Raw genomic sequence first — 23,773 nt, forward strand, 5'->3', positions numbered from 1 at the left:
AACCCCTGTTGCCCGTCCACACTGCCTTCTCGCGCAAGAGCTCTTGTGCAACAGGGCTTATTCCTCATGGGGAGAGGAATAACTCTTGCGCAAGAAGCCCTTTTTTTCCTGATGTTTCACTGTACATTTACTTGCGCAAGAACACGCGTGCAGTGTAGACGCTCTGCAAATTTTTGCGCAAAAGCGGCCGTTCTTGTGCAAAAAGCCTGTAGTGTAGACGTAGCCTGGGGGTTTGGTCAGAGTAGATTTGTCCCGTCAGGAGCGTGGCGGTTTACATGCCTGCCTGATGCACTTATGCCAGGATAGCCTTCCAGCATAGGCCATGCCTGAAAGAGGTGTTGGTGGAAGAGGGCTTTGCTCATATACTTGATTCCAGGAGGCGCTGTTCCACTCTGCAAGGCCCTGCTGTGTCCACATAATCTCCACAGCGTAGGCATAGCCTTATGCTGCATTTGGACAGCCAACGGCAGAGCGGAACCCATTCTTAGCTGTGAACTCATCACCCCCGTAATACCTGTTAAGTTGCGTAGATTTGGACAAGAGAAACCACTGCAAATAAATGTGCTAAAATACTTTTGTAAATGATTGGGGGTGCTGAGAAGATTTTCCATTTACTGGAATCCTTGAAGGGCCACTCTACAAAGAAATATCACTTTAAAAAGTCTTGGTTACTTAGGCGCTGTATTAAAACGAAATTGTTTTTAAGAAACTTGTTGCCCTTTATGCTCGGTTCCTCTCTGCGCTGGGTTCATTGTGGACAGAGGCTGCGCTGGTCGGTGAAGCTTCCTCAGTGGAAAGGATGTTCCTTACGCTAGCACAATGCTGTTTTCGGTTTGGGTTGAGACTTTCAGAGCAGGATCCTAACCATGTCTCTTATTAAAGTTAATGGAAGGGATGTGGCTGGCTCTCCTGCGTGGCTTCACGAAATTAGCCGTCAGGATTTCACCACTGACATTTAAACACACAACAGAACCACTCCACTCTGGGGTTTCTGTAAAACTTTTCTAGCTTCCTAAATGGCCGCCTTTAGTGAAGCAGAAACCAGCGCACAGGGATCCCATGACAGCGAGTATTTTGGCCTAAGTTTTCCCTTGGCCACGCAGGGAACTGGGCTGCAGGGGGGATCTCTCCCCAAGCCCTGGAGGTGCTGGGGCTGGCAGAGGGGAGCCCCTCCGGTTGGCCCCAGCACTAAGCTTCTGCAGCCGGTGGAGGGGAGCCTTTTCCAGCCAGCCCCAGCAGGGAGCAATCCAGCTAAGACAAGCCCCAATCCCCTACTCCACCTTGAGCACCCCTTGCACCCCAAGTCCACAACTCCATCACAGAGCCTGTATACCCCACATCTTGACCCCGTCCCAGAGCCCTTGCACCTCTGCCCCAGCCCTGAACCCCTCACTCCTGCACCCCAACCCTCTGCCCCAGCCGTAAGTCCCCTCCTGCACGCTGAACCCCCTGGCTCCACTCCTGCCATGTGAATTTTACGTGCTCCAATAGGACAGTGGTGTGTTGCGCAGCCGCACCAGTGCGCGTAAGAAAATGGGAGCACTGATCTTCACCCTGTTTTATGTACTGCTTTGCATCCAGGCTCTTACCCACACACTATTTTTTGGTACAGACAGGAAATGTTTGTATTTACTCCCTTGGCTCAGAAGGGGTTCCAAGGTACTGCCAGTTGGGGGGGCTGGAACAGTTTGTATAGTGGGGGGGCTGAGAGTTGAACCCCTTTGTAAGCCCTGTGTAGGGGGGAAACCACTTGAAGCCAGAGGGTGGAGGAGCGCCCCTCGTTCCTGCCCCCATGCTGCAGGAGGGCACCCCGTGCACCCTCCTCCTTTGACTCTCAACTTATCTTTCAGGCTCTCAGCATCACGTCGACAAGGCGCTGAGTCTGATCGGGAAGAAGTTCAAGGAATTGAGCCTCACCAACATTTACGCTCCTCCCGCCCCGTCTCTGATGCTGCATTCCCTCCCTATGACTTCCTGGGTAAGCCCGTGGCAACGTGCTGGCAGGGTTAAGCGGCGTGGCTGTGCATCGGAGAGGTTTCCATAGAGTCATGTTGCGTTCTCCCTTCGTGTCGACTGTCCTATTTCCAGGAGCTTTTTTTTCCCCTATTAAGCAAATGCTAATGATGGCCTCAATGAGCAGGCCTTTTCCGCACTTACTGGACATCCTGAAAAATCCATCCTGTAGCTCTAGTGCCTGCTCAGCACAGACTAAATGGTGCCCTGGCCTCAGACCAAGAACCCTTTCTTGATCCATAGCAGTAAGCATACAACCATCTAGCCCCACTGAGATTCCTTCAAGAAGGCCTCTTACCAATGTGGTTGTTGCATGCCTGACTGATCCATCCGTCGTTGTGCTGCCCTGAGTTTAAGGTCCTGGAACACACTCCAGAAAATGGGCCTGCAGCCCAAACATGTTTAAACGCCAGCAAGCACCCCTTTGACGTCACTGACGTTTGCCGGCAGGCTCCAGGAAGTAGCTTTTGGTTTGTGGCTGCAGTGATATTCTGAGTCAGTTCTTACGAAAGATCTGCTATTGAGAGGATTGAATTCTGTGCCTGTTGAGTGCCATGTGACTTTTAGAATCATGCTGAGTTATTGCGTTCCAGTGGAATCACTTTCCCTCATACGCAGAGCCCTGTGCGGCTACAAAATTTGTATCCACATCTATAGCCACAAAAATGAGCCACGGATAGCTGCTTTTATATCCGTGGATATCCTCATCCATGGATGTCAAGTGGATATCCACGAATTTGCAGGGTTCTAGATACAGAATTTATATTTGCATCCATATCAGCAAAAATACTCTGTGGATGTCCACATCCGTGGATGCAGATACTCCTGGATGTAAAGCAGATCTCTGTAGATTTGCAGTTCAAATCTGGCATCAAAATTAACCTCAGCATTTTCTTCACATTATTTTACACCTTTCTCTTTTTCCAGATGTCTGTAAATAACAGTCCTCTTGATTATAGATCCTACCGGTTACGTGGTAGACTCTGACTTTGGAACAGCCACTATGTAGCCATCAGGCTTTTGAAGGCGTACTATAACTCAACAAAATTGAATGCACCTATCACAACCTGAGCTACAGGGAGTTTCTCTTTAAGGTTATAACCAGAGGCAGCAAGGAGGATGTTGCATGTTTCTCATTCTTGGCGCCTTCCCTTTTAGGCTTGTTATAACCTTAAAGAGAAACTCCTTGCGTCTCAGGTTGTGATGGGGTGTTTGATTTTGTTGAGTTACAGTAGGCCATCAAAAGCCGGATGGCTACACGGTGGCCTGCGTGAACTGACTTGGCAGGGAAACCAAGCGAAAGTGCCTTCATCGCAGAAACCTCCCTCACAAACTGCGGCTGCTACTTTGGCCATCTCTGTAGAGAGGCCAGGTGCTCAGACGAGCATGGAATTAAGCTATTTGACAAGAAGGGAACCTGCTAGATAAGGGCTGAGGGTCTTTTGTCGGGATGGCCCGAAAGGAGCGTGCGTTGTCGTTCCCTGCCTTGTGGATAAATAGCACCGACATTACACTTGCAGCTGCACACGGTGCTCAGTCGCTGCCCTACAAAAGAAACGCTGGGCATGGGTTTCTCAAGCTGTGGGTCGGGGCCCCAAAGTGGATGGGGACCTCATTTTAATGGGGGTGCCAGAGCTGGCTTAGGACGAACTGAAGCATGAACCCTGGGCAACAGGGCTGAGGTTATAGGCTCCCTGCCCAGGGTAGTGGGTCTCAGGCTTTGCCCTGGCTCCTGTGGGGCTTGGGCAGTCTTAGGCTTCACCTCTTTCTCTCCAGCCCCCCCCCCCCCCCAAAGGTCGTGGGTCATGGTTTCAGGGGCAGTCCAAGGCGGGCAGCTGGCACCCCAGGTGGAACACGCGATCAGCGCCCCCGCCTGCACAGCCCTCAATGGCGTGACGTCATCATTGGGAGCCCCGTTGAAGGAGACGGCCGAGTTGGCCTATACGCATGTGCTGCCCTGTGTGGTTTTTGTCCTCAAAAGAGGGGTGTGATGGAATGAAGTTTGAAACCCCCCCCACCCCGCCACACTCCAATCCAGTCCCCTTCATTGGGACATATGTCAACAATGACTCCCCCTGAGCCAGTGCTAAGTTCCAGTTGAGGCAAAGCTCTACAGATCCTGCTGCTAAACTCCTGAGCCATTCAGGCCCCTTGCTTTGTGTAAGGAGGAGGAGGGGGTATCCAAGGAACCAAGTTCTGTGCTAGCCTTTGGAAGGTGTGACACTCACCCTCTCGCTCTCTCTCCCTGTGGCAGCTCATGCTTCCAGACGGAGTCACCGTAGAAGTCATCGTCGTGAACCAAGTCAACGCAGGACACATGTTTGTGCAGCAACACACGCACCCCACCTTCCACGTGCTGCGCAGCCTGGACCAGCAGATGTTCGTCTGCTATTCGCAGCCTGGCATCCCAACGCTGCCGACTCCAGTAGAAGGCAAGTCCCGTCATTCCTCGTGCATCATCAGGCCGCAAGGCTCCTCCTGGGGTCTGTCCCTGATCTCTCCTAGTAGCAGCTAGCAGACTTTCTCTTCTGTGCTTCATGGTAACTTGAGTCCGGAGTGCCCAGGAAGGATTTTTTGGTGGTGGTGGTGGTGTTTTGTTTTTTACTGCCTCTTCTCTGCACTCCCTAATAAGTCAAACTACAGGTTGAACCTCTCTAGTCCGGCACCTCAGGAGCTGATCGGTGCTGAACCAGAAAATTTGCCGAACCACAGGGGTCAATATTGTCTCGCAGCATTACTGCTTTCCAGGCTCTTCGAAGACATTTAGGGGTAAATTAGAGCTAAAGAACAGCACAGAACACAGAGCCAGGACTGGGGGAAACTTGGCCACATCCATGAGACATGGACTTTCAGCTCACTAGAAGCCGGACCATGGATGTTGCCGGATTAGAGAGGTTCAAGCTGTACAAGTTTTCTCAAGTTTGCTCCCATTCAGCAGCGAAGCCAGAACCAGCCAGGGGTGAGACAACAGAGAACTTGTATAAAAATGGGACGTAATTATTTTTGCATAGCTTAATTCGTGTGTAAATAGCGTTTCTTCGAGGCATGTCCCTGTGCTTGGAATCGGAGATTGGTGGTAGCAGTGCCTAGTGTGGTTGTGCATGGGTGACCAGTCAGCCCTTGGTTCCTTATCTACTGCCTTTGGCTTGAGTTAAAGTGCCTAGCAGTGCCTCATTTACCTCTAGAAAACATACTTTATAGTAGTTATCAGACCAAGTTTTTAGATAACTATTATTCCCTGTACTGCTTAATTCAAAAAAAATAAGGCTTCTCTTCCCCCCCCCATTCCCTTAGAGTGGGTAGATAAGTTTTTACGTTCCTTTAGAGTTTACTGCTACCTTCTGCTGGCGATGGTCTCTCCGGCACCCCTGCACTGCTTGGCTCCAAACAGGATCCGACTTATTCGGAAAAGTAACGTGAAATAAACAGATTTTGCGGTGCCTACACATGGGTTAGAGGGCAGTGGAAGATGCGTTTTAAAAGCCGCGTTTAAAACGTCTAGCCAGGACCCTTATAGACTTTGTGGAAGGGGTCTCAAAGCTCCGGTTTCAGGACCTCATCAAATATCAGAACAGTAGGTCAGGTGGGCGGCAGCAGACAATGCCCCATCTGGCTACTGCAGGGCTTTCATGCTTCCCTTTTGAAGCCTCTGCTGATGGCCAGTCTCAGATGGGACACTGAACTAGATGCAGCTCTGTTCTGATCCGGTCTAGGGGTTTTGATCTTCCTCCCAAGGAAAATTGAAACCAGAACGCCTCTGGCCAATTCTAAACTACTCCACGAGCTTGGAACATGAAGCATGAATTAGGCTTCTCTGTAGGGACAGACGGGGCGTGTTTTATTTGCCTTTCCCATTGCGGGTGTTTTCATCTTGCCTTGTCAGTCAGGGAACTGCATTGCTGTGCGTTCCCGAGGATGTTTGCTGCCGGCCCCTTAATTATAACATCAGGATTATTTTCTTTGCTATCAGACACTGTCATTTTCTCCTATGTAGAGGTATAATTTCTGGCAATGCCTCCAGATTGTTGGCGTGCAGGGTAGGGTGGGGGAGAAGATTTCCCGACATAGCTGTTTCTGCTGTCGGGTGTAGGGGCTCAGCATGAGATATCCACCTTAAAATAAGGGGCTGTTTAGTGGAGCAAGAGGGCAGCGTGGGTGGGTCTGGATGGTTTCTTGGTGGTTCAGAAAAGTGCCAACTCATTTGGGTTTTTTTCCCTTGGAGGGCAGCTTCCAGAGAATAGATGCTCGTCCGCTTCCTAGAGCAGCACTGAGACTCGGCGTGCTCCCGTACGGGGCTGCTCGGCCGTTCGCTAAAGCTCTGAGGGCTCGTCAAGACTGCAGCCCTCTTCCGAAAGGGCCAATTGAAAGCCCAAATGAAGCGCAGTTTTAAATATCCCGTGCTTCATTTGCATATTTGTGTCCGGTCGCTGTTTCAAAAAAGGGTATTTCTAAAGTGAAACCGCAGTCTAAATGCAGTTCTTTTTTGGGGGAACCCCCTTTTTCGAAAGAACCCGTACTCATTTTTTCTGGAGTATGGGATCTTTCGAAAAAGGGTTTTTTTCTAAAGAACCGTGTCTAGACTACGGTTTCGCTTTCGAAATACCCTTTTTTGAAACAGCAACCGGACGCAAATATGCAAACGAAGTGCGGGATATTTAAATCTATGCTTCATTTGTGCTTTCGATCCAGGCTCATTTACATCCCTCTTTTGAAAGGGGGATGTAGTCTAGGCATAGCCTGAGTGTTTCTCTTGCCCAAGCTACTCGTGTTGAGCTACTTAAAAAAAAAAAAAAAAAAAAAAAACAGGTGAAATGCAGACGGTGTAGAGTGTGTTTAAAAGCGTCTTATTACTACAGGCAGGGTTAGTCCTACATATGCTTAACTTCACCGCGCAGAGCGGCGGAGATAGAGGTGTTACCACAGCTGCTAGTGGCTCTGGCCATACTTGTGCTAGGCCCAGTACACTCTCACAGTGAGAGACAGCCCTTCTCTGAAGACTTTGAGGTGAGAACACGAGACACAAGATGGGAGAGGAAACTGAGGCACAAAGGTTCACTGACTTGCCTATTCACCCAGTAGGTCATTGGCAGAGCTAGCAAGAGAAACCAGGACTCCTGAATTCCAGTCCAGTGCTCTGCTATATCGTGCCACCTCCTTGCTGCGGGTCCCCAAGGTGTCTCGTCCAAAAGCAGCACAGGCATCAGGGTGTCCTCCCTTGGGCAGCGCTTGTTCCGTTGTCTCCGTTGATCCAGTGGGATTTTGGGAACTGGGCACTAACGTTGGATCTTCTCCCTCTGCCTTGCTGTGCTTTGCAGTTGGCGTGATCTGTGCCGCTCCGGGCTTGGATGGCGCTTGGTGGCGGGCTCAGGTCGTCGGCTACTTCAAAGAGAACAGCGAAGTGGAGATCAGATACGTGGACTACGGCGGGTACGAGAGAGTTAAAATCGACACGCTCAGGCAAATCAGGTCAGGAGCTCTGTTTTTTCCTCCCTTGAGGGAACACAAATGGTTGAATTTTGATAACTGAGGCTACGTCTACACAGGGAAGGTTTGGCAACAAGTGATGTCGACATGCAGAAGTCGCCAGAAGTGAAAACTGGTCAAACCAGTTTTTCTGCCTCCCATTGTCGACATTTCCTGGCCATGTTGCGAACGCCCCTGTCGACAGATAGAGCGAAGCAGTGTGGGTAAACATCCCACAGGGCAGTGTTGTGGGAAGGCAAAGCTGATCCCTGTGCTTCTTGAGATTCCCTTGTAGCTCTTTGGATTCTTCGTGCTGAGTAATGTCCAAGCAGCACAGCCGTCTCTCCAGCCCTACCGTTGCAGCAGCACCCTGCCTGCCGCTGTGTTGCTAGCAGGGCAGAACAGGTGCTTCGCAATGATTTGTTCTCCGTTTGATCCCCAAACAGAGCAGCTCACTCAGCTGTCACGTTTCCTGGAGCTTTGGAAGGGCAGGGGAGGGAGGCAGCAGAGATCACAAAACACTGAGCAGAGCCCTCAGGCAAGGCATTGTTGGATACTGGCGGAAGCCAGTTCTCTCGACAACACAAACGGGAGTCCATGCTCCTTCCTTTGTCGACAGTAGAAGGAGTGGAAAAGACAAACGTCTCTTGCAGGGATGGAAATTTTTTATCGCCAGAAATGGGGGTGTGTTCCCAACAAAAGTCTCATTGGCGTGTAAACACTCTATTAGAGGCAGCAGGAGTGAGGTGGGAACTGGCACCAGCTACCATGGAGCACGCCCCCTCCCCCTGCTGCACGGTACTGCCTCTGTTGAGGGGGTTTGCATGTAACCGTGAAGATTAACCAATGGACCCAGGCTCATTGCTTAACCATTTACATGTTTACCCTATCACATCTCTGCTGTTTTGCTGCCAACAGGCAGGTTTGGGTAACACAAGCCAATGCAGACAAGACCTGAGGGTAATGGCTTAATAGGTGGATGTGTTTCTGCAGTATAAGGAAAGCATTGGGGGGATGGTTCTCTCTACAAGGTACAACTATGTGGGACACCACCTGGCTTCCTTACTGATGCGCCTAGCTCTTACGTAGTGCTATCCTCAGAAGTGTCTCAACACTCCCCAGAGAAGGGCAGATCAGTCGTGGGTAAACTGAGGAACAGAACAGTGACTTGTCTAATGGCACCCGTCAGCAAAACTAGGACTAGACCTTCCACCTACCTGCTGCTTCCAGTACCCAGTCCTCTGGGCCGGGCTGTTCTCCCATAAGCTGTGTCCCACTGAAGAGACATGCTGGGTGTATTGGGAGAGCGACTCACTTGTTCTCTGCCTGGTGGGGGACGATGGTGCGCAGAACATGTGGACAGCTGGAGCAGGGAGAGACATCGCCCTTTCAGAGAGCATTCTCCCCCTTCCCAGGGGGCACTGCTTGCCTGCTGACTTGTGGCCTGCCAGAGGAGATGGTACAGAGCCAGGGCAGGGGAAGACAACGGGGGAGAGCAAACAAATGGAGAAGCACTTGCGGGGGGGGGGGGGGTCCTTTATCTTCAGCTTCCTACCTCAGCAAGGGCAAGGTTTTCTAGCCTGTCTGGCCGTTGCTTGGCTGCTGCTAGACGAGGTGCCAGCGACTGTCGACTATTAGCAGTAGGGACGCACGATCCTGTTTGGTTTAACCAGTTAACTGATTGAAGGAGGCTTGGGGCGGGAGTTCCATCCCAGACAGCTGGAGCGGCTCTGCCTGCCACAGCCAGGCTGGAGCAGTCCATGGCCATGTCGGGCCAGAAACAGCAAGAGGAGTCGGGGGGAGGGCTACTGGCTTCCCTGCCTCACGAGGCTGCCGACTCCCAGTCCAGGTGGGCTAGGAACCAGCAACTCCATGGGGCTGGAGCAGACCTCCACCAGCAGCGGGCCATAGGCGGGAGGCTGCTCCCATGTAACCGCTACCCAGTAAGCATCATCCATTAAGGGTGATGCTTACTGGTTATCCGTCCCTGTCCCTATTTAACAGTGCTCGTCAGTGTGCCAAACATTGGTGCCTGGTCTGTGCTCCAGCTGCCAGTGGAGAAGCTGATAAGGTGGTAGGGAGACTGAGAATTCTCTGACACTGCATGTCGTAGGCCCTGGCTGAGACGAGGCAGCAATTTCAATATTGTGGTGATGCTGAGAGGGGCCCGGATGAGCTCAGGGCCCAGCGTGCCGGGCACTCAGTGTAACAAGCCCATTGTAAGCCATGTCCCTTCCTCAGAGTTGACCAAGGATGGGAGAAACCGAGCACTCCCTTTTCACATGGTGAATTGAGCTGAAGTGAAAGAACCCAGATCTCTCGTTCCCACGCCTTAGCACAAGAGGATCCTGTCCCCCTCGTATGCATTGTGCTCAAACTCCAGGGACGGGTACCGCATTGATTCGTCTGGCTGTCACTGATCGGAAGCAAATAATTCCTGTCCTAGCAGCCTTCACTGGTTTAAAAAGGAGTGAGAATTAGGGCAGAAGTGTGGTCTTCTACTCAAGTTGATTCTTTTTCTCTTTTAAGGTCTGATTTTGTAACACTACCTTTCCAAGGAGCAGAAGTTTTATTAGACAACGTGGTGCCGCTTCCAGGTAACGTCGATCACTGAAGAGAAACTAATAAGAGGAGCTCATGGTACTGAGTTAAACAAGGTGCTCTTAGTTTAGAAGCCAACCCTACTGGCCCCATGGTCCCCGCAGCACTTTCACAATTTGCATCGACTATTCAATTAGTCAGTTAATTTAAATGTAACATCCCTACAACAACACAGGTTACTAGAAAGTGGAGCTGAATTATTTTTTTTCTTGCTTTGTGTTTGCTTTTGCCAACACTGTGGGGACTAGTGACACTATCTTTCGTGTCTCCTGTGTGTGTCTTTTTTAGCTGTGCATGGAAAGCTAGGAAAAATAAGAGAATGTAACTTAAAACCACAAACTGGCAGAATTACCAGAGGGCAGCTGGGGAACTAGAACTACTTGATAAACTCCACTTTGCCAATGAACTAGATAACTAGATGCACTGTCCCTTTTAAAGTAACTGTAAATAAATGCAAGCAGATTAATTCTTCAGTCTCTAGAAAACCTCCTATATTTCCATACAGTCGCTTACATGGTGTTCAGCTAGTGCCTAAAAGGCTTTTCAGTTCTTGAGACTGACGGTTGTTACCCCTACCCATTCGTAGTGCCTTTTGATGTCAGCACTCTGGAAACCCAGCACTGGCAGTAAGCACAAGGTTTGCCTCTGCCAAGGCTGTAGAGCAGTGGTGGGCAACCCAGGGCCTGCGGGCCTCCTGTACCCCATTGGGGCTCCATTTGTGGCCTGCAAGACATTTTATTTACTGCTGCCCTCGCACAGGGTTGCCAGATTTGTCATACCTGTACAGTAATTCCTCATTTAACACATGCCCGCTTAACAAGTTTTTGCGATAGCATGGTTGTTTTTTTTAGGGAATGTTTTTGAATTACACGACCGTCCCCGGAATAACACGATTTCCCCAGCTGGCCTGTTGCCAGCGGCTGCATGGGGCTTCCCCTGCAAAGCGGCAGGGGGTTCGCCCCTCACTGCTCTGTTCCCTGCTGACTCCCCCTCGCCGGACGCCTTGCCCCCGCTTGCAGGCCGGTGGCTGGGTTTCCCCGGCCGGCCCATCGCTGGCAGCTGTGTGGGGTTTCCCCCGCCTCCCTGCAAAGCAGTGGAGAATTTGCCGTTCGCTGCGTCGTTCCCTGGCAACCCCTCGCCAGCTGCAGTGCAGGTCCAGGCAGACCCGTCACGGGCATACTCCCACCCCAGTCCCCCTCTCTTCCCCTCTCCTCTCCTCCCCTTCCCCAGAGCCAAACACCTCCCCTTCCTGCTGTAACCCAGTCCCCTTTCTCTCCCAACCTTATGTCCCGGTCCCAACAGACACCACCGCTTGAAACGCAACCCCCAATTTTCAATGGGAAAATTGACCCCGCAAACACGTTTTCACTTAACACAATCATTTTCTGAAACCTATTTATAGTGTTAAATGAGGAATTACTGTATTCAGGTGACACACCCATAATGCAGGGGCATGTGAGGTGCGTGCTGACTCCACACAACACTGACGGTCAGAGCTGTGCGCACCCTCTGCATCCAATGAAAGCGCTGCCCCGGTCCTCTTGCGCACCCTGCAAATTCTAGGTACGGAAATGCCACTAGCAAAACTACCCCATCCCAGGAGACCATCTTGGTTGTGACCATCTTGCAGCCCACTCGCTAGTCTAGATTGCCTGCTTCAGGGGGATGGCAGAAGCTGAACTTCTTTCCATCCCTAGCTGCCAGCAACAGAGTTCATGGTTTGCATGCACTCTGCAATAAGAGAACTCTTGCCACATCCTCAGCAGCATGGGGAGCGTCTTGGCCGATGATGCTGGAGATGTCTCAGGAGGGTGGATCAAAAGGGTAGGTGGACAAAAACCAAAGTTCATTTGGAAACAACTTGATCTTGCCACGTAAAGGCCCCAGGTAGTCTAAGCCCAAAACACAGAATTTTGTTTGTCCCACTTCCTCAAAACAGTGTTTTCCACGTCATGCCTGGAAATCTGACACATCCGTGTTCAGACATCCTTCAGCTTGGACAATGAAAAGTACGCAGACCATGTTAATGAAGAGCACCGCTTGCAATGTTAAAATTCCACCCACCCTGCAAGGGATTTCTTTACATTCCATTGACTAGTGCTGAGTTTCTGTTCAGATATTAAACTCCCCACAGGACGAGTGAGGTCCTGGAGCTTCCTGAACGTACAGCTGCCTGGTTAAAAACTGAAACATGAATGTAATTGATCGTATGTAAAGACACAATTGTCCTTAGGAATTCCTTTCACTCCCTTTATGCACATGTGGCTGCTGAGCCAGGATCCTTTTAAAAAGAGAACTTGTTCATCGTCTCCCCTTTGAGAAACATTTCTGCGTGATCTTGTTGGGCTTCATAGAGTGTATAGTCCTGTAGCGCCCATGAGTGAGGTTCTTGGGCTTGACTTATGCAGGAGACCAGACTAGATAATTGCAATAGGTTTTAAGGCCAGACGAAACAGAGCCAGTGAACGTCTGACTTGCCTTTTCTCTTTCTTTCCAAAGATGAGGATCACTTTTCATCAGAAGCTGACACATCTGTGAGTGAGATGACCAGAGGCACACCCCTGCTTGCACAGGTATGTCAGTCACTCTGGTTTTGGGACGAGTGCAGTGGCTGCTGCAATGCCGTGTCCAGTGGGGGCGTTAGTAATTCAGGACGGATGTTGATAAATCGGAGAGGGGTCAGAGAAAAGTCATGACGATCATAGAACACTAGAACGGGAAGGAACCTCAAGAGATCAAATCTAGTCCCCTGCGCGCATGGCAGAACCACGCACCTTCTAGATCATCCCTGATAGGTGTTTAACCTGCTCTTAAAAAATCTCCCATGATGGAGATTCCACAACCTCCCTAGGCAATTTATTCCAATGTTTAACCACCCTGACAATTAAGGTTTTCCTAATGTCCAACCTAACCACCCTCCTTGCTGCAATTTAAGCCCATTGCTTCTTGTCCTAGCATCAGAGGTCAAGGAGAACAATCTTTCTCCTTCCTCCTTGTAACACCCTTTTAGATGCTTGAAAACTGCTATCCTATCCCCTCTGTCTTCTCTTTTCTAAATTAAACAAGCCCAATTCTTTCATGAGTCTTCCCTCATAGCTCATGTTTTTTAGACCTTTATTCGTTTTTTGTTGCTTTTCTCTGGATCGTCTCCAATTTGTCCAGATTGTTTCTGAAATGTGGTGCCCAGAACTGGACCCAGTACTTTAAGATCTGGTTTCCAATTGTTTAAATCTTTAGAGTAACAGACTCAAGGAACTCTTGTGCTTATAAGAGAGGGTAAGGGGTGATTTGATCACCGTCTGTAAGCCCCAAGGTGGGAGAACAGATTTAATAGCAGGCTCTTTGATCTAGCAGAAGCAGGCATAACAAGATCCAACAGCTGGAAGTTGAAACTAAACAAATTCAGCCTAGAAATAGGCTTATATTTTTAGTGCAGAGGGCAAGTGAGCCTTACACCACTTTACTAATGGTTGTGGTGTATTCTTCATCACTGACAAAGCTGAACTCAAGATGGATCGCTTCTCTAAAAGTTGCACTTCTGTTCAAACTGGAATGAGTCCAGGGAAATGCTCTGTTAGATGATCACAAGTCACTTCATGTATTTAATAAGTTATAATGTTAGAATAGGAGATGTCAGAAAACCACCAATGCTGCTTATTCTGGGCCATGGGAGGCTCTTACCCTAAAGTAGCATAACTTCTGTAGTATTGTGATGAATCAAAAGTTAAATTAACCCCTCTGGAGACTCGAAACACTCAGCTAATACCTGCTCATGGAGCTTGTACAGGTGAAATCTTCTCTCCCAAGAACAGACCAAGTGTTCTTGAGGGGTAATACTTAGCTCTCATCTGTACTCTTAAAACAGTATACAGAGGAGACAAGTACAGGTTGAACCTTTCTAGTCCAGCACTTGCTGATCTGGCAACATCTTTGGTCCAGCATGACTTTACTTAGCCGGATGTCGTTTATAGGTGTGACCAAGTTTCCTAAAGTCCCGTAAAGTTAGTTTACAGCCGTCAGTCCTGGCTCTGTTCTGTGCTGTTGTTTAGCTCTAATTTACCCCAAATGTCTCCCTAAGAGCCCAGTGAGCAGTGGAAACGTTGGTAATGCTGCTAGACAATATTGACCTCCTGTGGTCCGGCAAATTCTCTGGTTCAGCACCGGTCAGGTTCCGCGGATGCCAGACTAGAGAGGTTCACCTTGTATCTTATTTTATAGGGGAGAGACTGCCCCACTGGTAACCCCCTTGTCCTCAGGAAGCGAGACTTGCTGTTGCTGAGCTGTCCTCAGCTCACTGTTATGCATATTTGTCTGCTGTGCCATATGCTAACACGCGTGTCTGCATTTTTCCAGGTCACAAACTATGACGGTGCAACAGGTCTGCCTCTTATCCAGCTGTGGAGTATGATGGGAGATGAGGTGCGTACACTTGCAAAAAGATGTAGAGTTCTGGTTTGTATAGACTCAGAAGTGGGTTGGAAAACTTGAGTCCTGGGGACTTCTTCCTGAAGTAAGATCCCAGCATTTTATGTTGCTCTCAGGTTGGTATTTCCTTCATGTGTCTTTTTTTATCGATTTTTCCTTAGGTGGTGTCAATAAACAGAGCTCTGGTGGAAAGAGGATTTGCTCAGTGGATTGACAGTTATTAATCAACTCTGAGAGGCCCTGGGTGACCCATTTTTCTAAAAAAAGAAAAAAAAAAAAGAAAGAAAACTTTAAAAATCCCTTTTTTTGCACTGTATTAGAATTGGGTTTGGCAATCCCATAGGGAAGACCTGTTTGTTTACACCACTGTGCAAACCTCCTGTGGTCCATTGAGATTTGTTTGCTTGACTGTTACCATTTCACTCGGAATACATACCTCATTTCAGTGAAAGGCAGGGACTTACTAAAAGCCATAAAAAAAAAATACTGTAGCTTTAAAACAAAACCCATCCCTGGCCTAGTTCTAAGTTACTTTTTTTAAAAAAAGTGGGGTTTGCTTGAAGCTAACAAAACCCCCCTCCCATGTGTTTAACTGTAGCTGCATGTCTATTGCGCAGATTTCCCTGGAGGTTCAATGACTGCTTTTTCTGAAAGCGATGTTGGCTGTTTCTTTAAAAAAATAAATTTGCTGAATAAACAAGCCAACACAAAATACGTAAAGGACTTGAAGTTCACTTGCGTGTTGACTTTTTCCATATTGTGCCACCAACTTGGCACAGGCTTCATGAATCTGATCTGTTACTGATGCTGGAGAAGAAATGCATTGCATTCATGGCACTTAACCCGGCATACATCCCATGGCAGAAATGTTTTAATCTTGTGCTGCATGGGAAGAAAACTGCATCTGTGGAGACCTTGAAAACGTAGGATGAATTACCACTACAACCATAGACGGTCAATCTATGTTCCAGATTATGTATTTAAAAAGAAAAAAAAGATTGCCAAGCCTAATTGTAATTTGTAATTTTCTAGCTGTGCAAGTCTGTGTAAATATATATAAAATCATTGTAATATTTTGTATAAGAGAAACACTGGAAATCATAAAGGGAACTTAAAAGATTTTTTTTCCACACCAAAATGTCCTCTGTAAGTAGAAACGGTTTGGAGGCTGTCACTACAGCTGACCAGCTTGGAGCATCCGAACGTCGGAGTGTTTCTGCTCTGCTGTGTACAGAATTAGCGTTCCTCTAGATCGCTGTATGGTATGATTTGTGATCACTGAATTCTTTGCTACTTTGCTGTACAGATCTGTTTAAAAAAAAAGTAACAATTTGGAATTGATATTGCAGTGGTGTTCTTTCTCTCGATTTATGTTGGTCCCTTTTAGATTGATATCAAATGTGGAATTTAAAATTTTGTTCAAATAATTTAAGATAACTTAATACTATTAAAAAAATATTGTAATGTACCTGCATTTAGACATGTGTATTGAGTTGGGATTTGTGGCTGGCTGGGAAGACACTTAACAGGAAAGCGCTGGTATAATCAACCCTTGGAAAATGAGAATCTTTCAGACCAATCCAGAGACTTTTTTTTTTTACTTCTGATGAACTGATATGCTGGTCCACCATGCAGATATGAATGTACCTGCCTACACCAGGACTCTTATCAGATCCATTCAGATATGGTTTGATTGTATTCTCTTTTATATGAATTCTCTCTATTTGGGGCGTACGGTTTAATGTTAGCAATAATGATGTCCAATGAAAACTAAATTGATAACTTGGTTAAATCTAAAAAAACCAAAAAATCCTCTTGGAATGTTTCCCATTTCAATTAAAGCTCAAATTTTAAGCCATCTTAATCAAAATGTGATGACTAAGAGCCTTCATTTCCAGGCCACTTGTGGTATGGGGGGGTGGTGGTAAGAGATCTTCAATTAAGAGTGGCAGGTGAGACCAAACAGTGAGGTTTTAAATGGGACACAAAACAATGACAAAAGCCCTGTTAGCTTGGTCTGATCGCTCCCTCAGGTTTTGAGAGAGACCTTGGACATTGCATTTCTACTCTCCTTTTTAAAAAATAAATTCTTTACAAAAAAACTTGCAGTGCAGTCTAGTAAGCAATGGTGCATGGGGGTGGGGGAGTATATTATGTACGGCTGCAATATGAGCTACGTTGTAGTTTGAAAGCGGTGACCTCCTGTGACAGCAAAGGTGTTCCTTACCTTCCGTTTTGTGCCTCTTCAAGTCAAATCCTATTGGATCGCGATTTGCAAGCTGTGTGGTTTCTTCTGAGGTTAGCAGGTATTCTTGTGTGATGAGCGATACAATGAGGTGCACTGGCACCTGTCCTTCATGGTCTAGGTCCTTGCATGGGCCTTGTCCCCCATCTCAGCACTGTACGGTTGTTAGTGGATTTTATCCCTGCAATGCCCCATTGAAGTAAGGCGATGCCTTTAGCACCATTTTACAGATGCACATTTGAGGCATGGAATAAGTGACTAGGGATCGCCAAATGAAATTAATAGGTAGTATAAAACAGGAGGAAGTACTTCAGGCAATGCATTGTCCACCTGTGGAACTCCTTGCCAGAGGATATTGTAAAGGCCAGGACTATAACTGGGTTAAAAAAAGAGCTAGATAAGTTAACTGAGGACAGGTCCATCAATACTTACTAGCCAGGATGGGCAGGGCCCTAGCCTGTTTGTCAGAAGCTGGGAATGGGCAAGAAGGGATGGATCACTTGATTCCCTATTCCAGTGGTCCCCAACCAGTTGGGGTTGCTGGGCGCCAGGGGGCGTGGCTGTTCGCCTGCCGGGGGGCGGGGCCCCGCCATAGCCGCATTCCTGGGGCTGGCGCTCTCCCCTCAAGCGCCGCGCACCCGGTGCTGGCGCTCTCTCCCCCCCCTCCCCTCTTGTCGTCGCCCCCCCCCCCCAAGCGCCGCGCGCCCGGGGCTGGCGCTCTCTCCCCCCCCTCCCCTCCCCTCCCAGCGCGCCCGGGGACGGCGCTGGCGCTCCCTCCCCTCCCCCATGCGCTGCGGGCGGTCAATCCATGGCGCCCCCGGGCCCGGCGCTCACCGTGCGCCACGCGCCCAGGGCCGGCACCGCGCATGCGCCACGTGCCCGGGGCCAGGCCAGCCCTGAGCACTTGGCGGGCGCAGACAAATGCCATGGCGCCCGCGGGCACCGTGTTGGGGACCACGGCCCTATTCTATTCATTCCTCTGGGGCATCTGGCATTGGTCACTGTCAGAAGACAGGACAGTGGGCTAGATGGACCTGTGGTCTGACCCAGTCTGGCCTTCCTTATGCTTATGGAGAAGTCGGACTGAGCTGGTACCTGAACTCTGATATCTTGGAGTCCCCTAGTAGCCTGTCCTCTAGGCCAGTCTTTCCTTCTCCAAGACCGATCTGTCCCGTGGAAAGCTGCCTGATCTACTGCATCTCAGCGGGATGAAGCTGGGTGTGGTCCATGCTGAGGGACTGGCCATACCTCTCAGACAGGTGGTAGTTTGGGTCCCTGCAGCTATGATCGCACAGTTTCTCTTCCCTGAGAGGGGAAATAACCCCCCGCCAGCCCTTCGTGTGTGCTGCACCTGTCTGCTCTGCTGCCCATCATCCATCCATAGGTGCCTTCTCAACCCTCACTGAGTTTGCCCAGAAGTAGCTGCTTTTAACTGAATAGCTAATCTTTTGAGGTACATGAGGAAATCCTGCCTGCTTTCTCAGGTCTGCCAGTTTCCCATTGCTTCATGGTCAGGGGAGCTATGAAAAACACAGTTGCTGAAAGCAGCTGCCCTCAGGCCTGAATCATCTTGGGTACAAACCCCCCCAGTGATGGTATGTCTACGTTTTAAGTGCTGCAGGGGCCTAGGCCTAGTGTAAACACGTATTACTGTGAGGAAGGGGCTCTTCCGTCGCTGTAGTAAATCCACCTCTGCAACACGCAGTAGCTAGGTCAAAGGGATGAAATATTCCATTGACCTCACCATGTCTACTCTGGGGCTGAGGGTAGCTTAAGGCTGTGACATTCTTCACAGCCCTGAGCAATGTACTCAAGCTGACGTAACTTTGGAGTGCAGGCCGGTCCTCTTCAAACTTCTCATGACCCACTTGATGAAAATGATCGATGCCTGCGACCCAGCATAATTTGACTAGTGTGTGGGCTCCGGGGTGGGGCTGAGGGTTTGAGCTTTGGAGTGTAGGAGGGGGCTCTGGCTTCAGGGTGGGAGAGACATGTCAGGGCTGGGGCAGGAGGGGTTCACCTTGAGTGGCTCCCAGTGAGTGGTGCAGTGCGGGGAGGTGCCTAAGGCAACTTCCGGCCTCTCTTGGCACCACAGACCATACTGCCCCCAGCAGCAGGTTCCCAGCCAGTGGGAGGGTGGAGCTAGTGCTCAGAGCAGGGGCAGTGCATGGAGCCCTGTGCACGCTCCTCCTCCCTCCATCTAGGAGCCAGGCCTGCTGCCAGCCACTTCTGAAGCGCAGCACAGTCTGTGGTGCCAGGACAGGCAGGGAGCTCCCTTAGCGCCCTGTAGTGAGTCAGCATGGCCCCCTGCTGACCCAGAGGAGGAAACTTCCACAAAAACACCTTGGTGGGCGGTGCCAAACCACCCAGCCCCGCCCACAGGAAACAGGAAGTGAGAGCTGGGGGTATAAGAAGGGAAGCTCCCAGCTCAGTCAGAGCCCAGCTGCTGAGTAGGGCAGAGGCTCTTTTCTAGCCCCAGCATAGGCAGGCCTTGCCATGCGGTGATCCGCTGGATGATTGGGTTGGACCGCCCTGGCCGCTACCAGGCCCTGGTCCCGGGCCTAGACTGCCCTGGCCACTGCTGGACCTGGATCCTAGGACACATCTGCGGAGGCCACCACCCAGGCCCACCAATCTACCCGGACTAGGCTTACTAGGTAGGTTTAGAAAAAATACTTGACACTCTTGAGGGGGCGGGGTGGGGGCAGTATGCCTAAGGGAGATTGGAGGGGCGAGTCGGGGGCAGCGTGGCTGGCTGGGAGAGATAGGGAGGAGGACTGACCCAGGCACATGCAGATCCTGGGGCACTGTCAGTCCCGCGCATGGTCCCGGTGAAGCGCAAGTGAGTTTGGCTGCAGCTCCACCACGCGCTCAGGAGCCGGGACAGGGCTTCTCCTCCTCCCCAAGGCATCAGATGCAGCCAGGGCTCCTAGCACTGATCACGCCCCACCTCCCAGCCACTCCTCCACCTGGCTTCCCTCTGGCGCCCAGCCAGAGAACCAGGAAATACCAGACATTGCACATGTCCGGTATTTTCTGAAATTTTCTACTGGACAGAGGGCCTGAAAACCAGACTGTTCAGTAGAAAACTGGACACCTGGCAAACCTAACCTGGACCCTCCAGACCTGTGGGAGGCCCAGCCAAGTGGACTGGACCTGTACCTGTCCCAGACCTCAAGCCTGTGGACATGCTGCTAGTGCCACCATCCACAGGTGACACCGAGGAGCAGCACCCGAGCCAGGTAGACCCCCAAGGGGAGAAGGGAAGTGGACCAGGGACAGCGAACCCCGGGATGGCTGAGGACATAGAGGTCAGCTGGGCAGCGCGCTGAGGCTTAGAGCTCCGCTGACCCAGATGGCACAGTACGGCTTGGAGTCCCGCTAATCCAGTGGCTGCGGCACTGCCACTAATAGGGCCCTGGGTTGGAATGTGGTGGAGTAGGGAGGTCCCGTGTCCCTCCCCGCCACCCTTTCCTTTGGGTGGCAGGTTCCCCCTGTGGGGCAAAAACCCCTGTGCTTGTCAGCTCTCTGCCACCAAGGAGACCCGACCCCTAGCCCCGTTGGCATAGAGGCTGGTGCCATTAACCCTTGTAGATTTACTGTTTGTTATTTATCTTGTGGACTACTTGCTAGACTGTTTATTGCCCCGCCCCAGGGCCGGGGCATATAGAGTGGCGACCGGCTTATTCAGACTGCTTGATTGCTTGTTTGTTTGCCCTGCCCTACACAAGGGCAAGGCCTTTACAACTGAGATTCGGCCTGGAGCCCCGGACTCCAGAGACCCATAGTGAGTCAATGTGGCCCCCCCATTGACCCAAACTACTACATGCTCCCACTGCTCACCGGATCCCCCTGCAGCAAGGAGACCCAGCACCTGATGTTCCAGCACCTGGTACTGGGTCACAACCCGTAGTTTGAAAACCGCTGGTGTCGACCAAGCACGAGAAGGTGCCAGTTCTCCTTAGCGACACTCAAGATTCCATCAGAGCACGCACACAATGCAGCCTCCTTCTCTATACATTACTGTGCCCTGCCAGGACAGCTTGGCTGTGTCTAGACTGGCCAGTTTTTCCGGAAAATCAGCCGCTTTTCTGGAAAAACTTGCCAGCTGTCTACACTGGCCGCTTGAATTTCCGCAAAAGCACTGACTTCCTCCTGTAAGAATCAGTGCTTCTTGGGGAAATGCTATGCTGCTCCCGTTCAGGCAAAAGTCGCTTTTGCGCAAAAGGGCCAGTGTAGACAGTTCAGATTTGTTTTCTGCAAAAAAAGCCCCAATCGTGAAAATGGCGATCGGGGCTTTTTTGCACAAAAGCGCGTCTAGATTGGCACGGACGCTTTTCCGCAAAAAGTGCTTTTGTGGAAAAGCGTCCGTGCCAATCTAGACGCTCTGTTCCGAAAATGCTTTTAACGGAAAACTTTTCTGTTAAAAGCATTTCCGGAAAATCATGCCAGTCTAGACGCAGCCCTCTTGTGCGCATTTTCTCCTCTGACCCCCAGCAGCACCGCCCAGATGGGAGAGTTCCACACACAGATTCCACACCCCTCAAAACACCTCTGCTTTTCAAACTTGCTTCCTTGTGTCAGTCTGAAAAATGTTGACGAGTCCTCCTTGTACTTGAGCCAGTGTGGTGCCCAGCAGTATGTGTCTGGGTTAAAGATGCATTGTAACAACTGCTGTCCTGAAACCATTGGTGGCTGGCTTGCTCTTGAAGTAACTTAGTTGCATGCACGTTCATTCTGTTGTGTCTGTGCCTGATGAGACTTGACTCCCCAGGAGGTGGGAGGTGCAGCAGTCTCTAGATCAGGGCTGCTCAACTTTGGAAGCCCCGGGGCCACAATGATACTCAGAGCACAAGCCAGGGGCCGTCACTTAAGTGTGGTTGCATATACATGCAAATATATGCAAATAGCTTTTCATGCTGACGGGCATGAGTACAAAGATTAAGGCAAGACTACACAACACACAGGTCCCATTTAAGTCAGTTCTGCTGATATTAATAAAATGCAATATTTACCCCATTTCCACCCATAGGACAGCACTTTTAATGAGCAATGACAGTCGAGGATTTTAACTACTGCAACACGTAAAAGAAGACCATTATATTGACTACTTTTTTTGGTTTGGCTCCCACCCACGGGCCGCGTGATGAACCCCATGTAAACCCAAACTGCACCGCAGGCCGCAAACAAGCAAACCACGGGTTGCGTAGCCCTGATCTAGGAACTGGAAATATAAGGCAGAGGAGGCTGGCTTGAGAAGCTGCAGCAAAACTAAAGTAAACATAATTGAGGTTGATAAAAGTGCACCAAAGGTGGGAGCTGACTTTTTTTTTTTTTTAAAAACAAGCTGGATGTTTAATTATTTATAAGAAAAACTTTGCTCTGGAGGGGACATGGTTTTTTTTTTTTCTCTCTCCTCTTTCCCAAAATCCAGTTCATTGTCATCAGCACCTTGTCAAACAAGCTAGTTGGTGATGTTTAGTTCTAAAAGCCCAGGGTCGATCCCCGTGTTCCTAGCATGCCTCTCCCGGGAGGAACTTGTTCTTCACTGTAATTGTTCATTACCAAGCTTAGTCATTCGTCTTAATGCCCATGTTTTCCCTGGCTACTGCAATAATGGGCTAAAAGTTTACAGCTACCAACAGCTATTGGCAGCTTAATAGGGGGAAAACGTCCTGTCTGGTGGTGTATCCCTTGTTACCTGGGAGAGAGAACCATAGGGGAGGGATTCCTCCTTTCCCTTAACTGGAAAGTGGGTGGGGGAATTCCCACCATTTACAGCTGTTGTCCTGTGTGTGAGAGGGTACGTCTACACTACAGCGCTAGTTCGAACTAACTTAGTTCGAATTAGTTCGAACTAGCTTAGTTCGAATTAACTAACGCATCTAGAACTAAAAACTAGTTCGAACTAGCGTTTTGCTAGTTCGAACTAGTAAGTCCACATTGAGTGGACTCTGAACAGGGCTTAAGGATGGCCGGAAGCAGTGCCGGCAGGGCATAAAAGGAGGACTTAGAGCATGGAGATACTGTCTCAGGCTAGCCGAGGGCTGCGCTTAAAGGGTCCCGACCCCCACTCCGGACACACAGTTCTAAGGGGTGCCCCGCTTGCAAAGAAGTTCTGGCTTGGAGTGCCCTGAGTGCCCACACTGGGCACATCACACCACTCGGCCATCAGCCCGGCTGCACTTGCCGCAGGCTGCCATCTGGGGAGAGGGAGTAATTGGGGGGCTGCAGGAGAGCTTCCACCCCCAGAAGCCCGCAGAGCCAGCCCAGTCCTCCCCATCGGGGGCTCGTACCCCATTCCTCCCTCACCTCCTTCCACTTACCCTTCCTTAGCCCCCCTTCTTCTTGATGTACAAAATAAAGATAACGTTTCTTCCAACATTGACTCTGTCTTTATTGAAAAAAACTGGGGGAGACTGGGAAAAGGAGGTGGGAGAGGGGAAGAGAAAGGCTGGGAGAGGGGAGGGCAACTAACATGATCAGGGGTTGGGAACAGGTCCCAGATGAAGAGAGGCTACAGAGACTGGGACTGTTCAGCTTAGAAAAGAGGAGACGGAGGGGGGACAGGATAGAAGTCTGTAAAAGCAGGGGTTGGGTGGAGAGGGTGCATTCAGAAAAGTTCTTCCTGAGATCCCATAAAGAAGGACTAGAGGACAGCAAAGGAAAGGAATGGGTAGCAGGCTTGAAACTAGTAAGAGAAAGTGGTTCTTGACAAAGCAAATAGTTAACCTGTGGAACTCCTTGCTGCAGGAGGCTGTGAAGGCTAGAACTAGAACAGAGTTTAAAGGGAAGTGAGATCAAGTCATGGAGGTTGGGTCCATGGAGTCCTATTAGCCAGAGGGTAGGAGTGGTGTCCCTGCCCAAAGTTTGTGGAAGGCTGGAGAGGGATGACACGAGACAAATGGCTTGGTCATTGTCTTCGGTCCATCCCCTCCAGGGTCCCTAGGGTTGGCCGCTGTGGGCAGACAGGCTACTGGGCTAGATGGACCTTTGGTCTGACCCAGGACGGCCATTGTAAGCTCA

At 50.0% G+C, this 23,773-nt stretch overlaps 1 protein-coding gene across 1 annotated transcript in view; it reads left to right on the top strand.

Moving 5' to 3' along the window:
- The window catches only part of AKAP1 (A-kinase anchoring protein 1), a 57,323-nt gene extending 40,951 nt beyond the window's left edge, over nucleotides 1–16,372 (top strand). The window contains exons 5-11 of the mRNA XM_075904828.2: nucleotides 1,851–1,978; nucleotides 4,268–4,445; nucleotides 7,329–7,479; nucleotides 10,006–10,073; nucleotides 12,577–12,650; nucleotides 14,431–14,496; nucleotides 14,664–16,372. Coding sequence (XP_075760943.2) covers nucleotides 1,851–1,978; nucleotides 4,268–4,445; nucleotides 7,329–7,479; nucleotides 10,006–10,073; nucleotides 12,577–12,650; nucleotides 14,431–14,496; nucleotides 14,664–14,726 — 728 coding nt within the window. The 3' untranslated portion in view covers nucleotides 14,727–16,372. The remainder of the gene's footprint in view (nucleotides 1–1,850; nucleotides 1,979–4,267; nucleotides 4,446–7,328; nucleotides 7,480–10,005; nucleotides 10,074–12,576; nucleotides 12,651–14,430; nucleotides 14,497–14,663) is intronic.
- Nucleotides 16,373–23,773: the final 7,401 nt, after the last annotated feature.

Source organism: Pelodiscus sinensis, chromosome 21 (genome assembly GCF_052426305.1).
Source record: "Pelodiscus sinensis isolate ZL-2025 chromosome 21, ASM5242630v1, whole genome shotgun sequence".
In the NCBI taxonomy this organism is placed as follows: Eukaryota; Metazoa; Chordata; order Testudines; family Trionychidae; genus Pelodiscus; species Pelodiscus sinensis.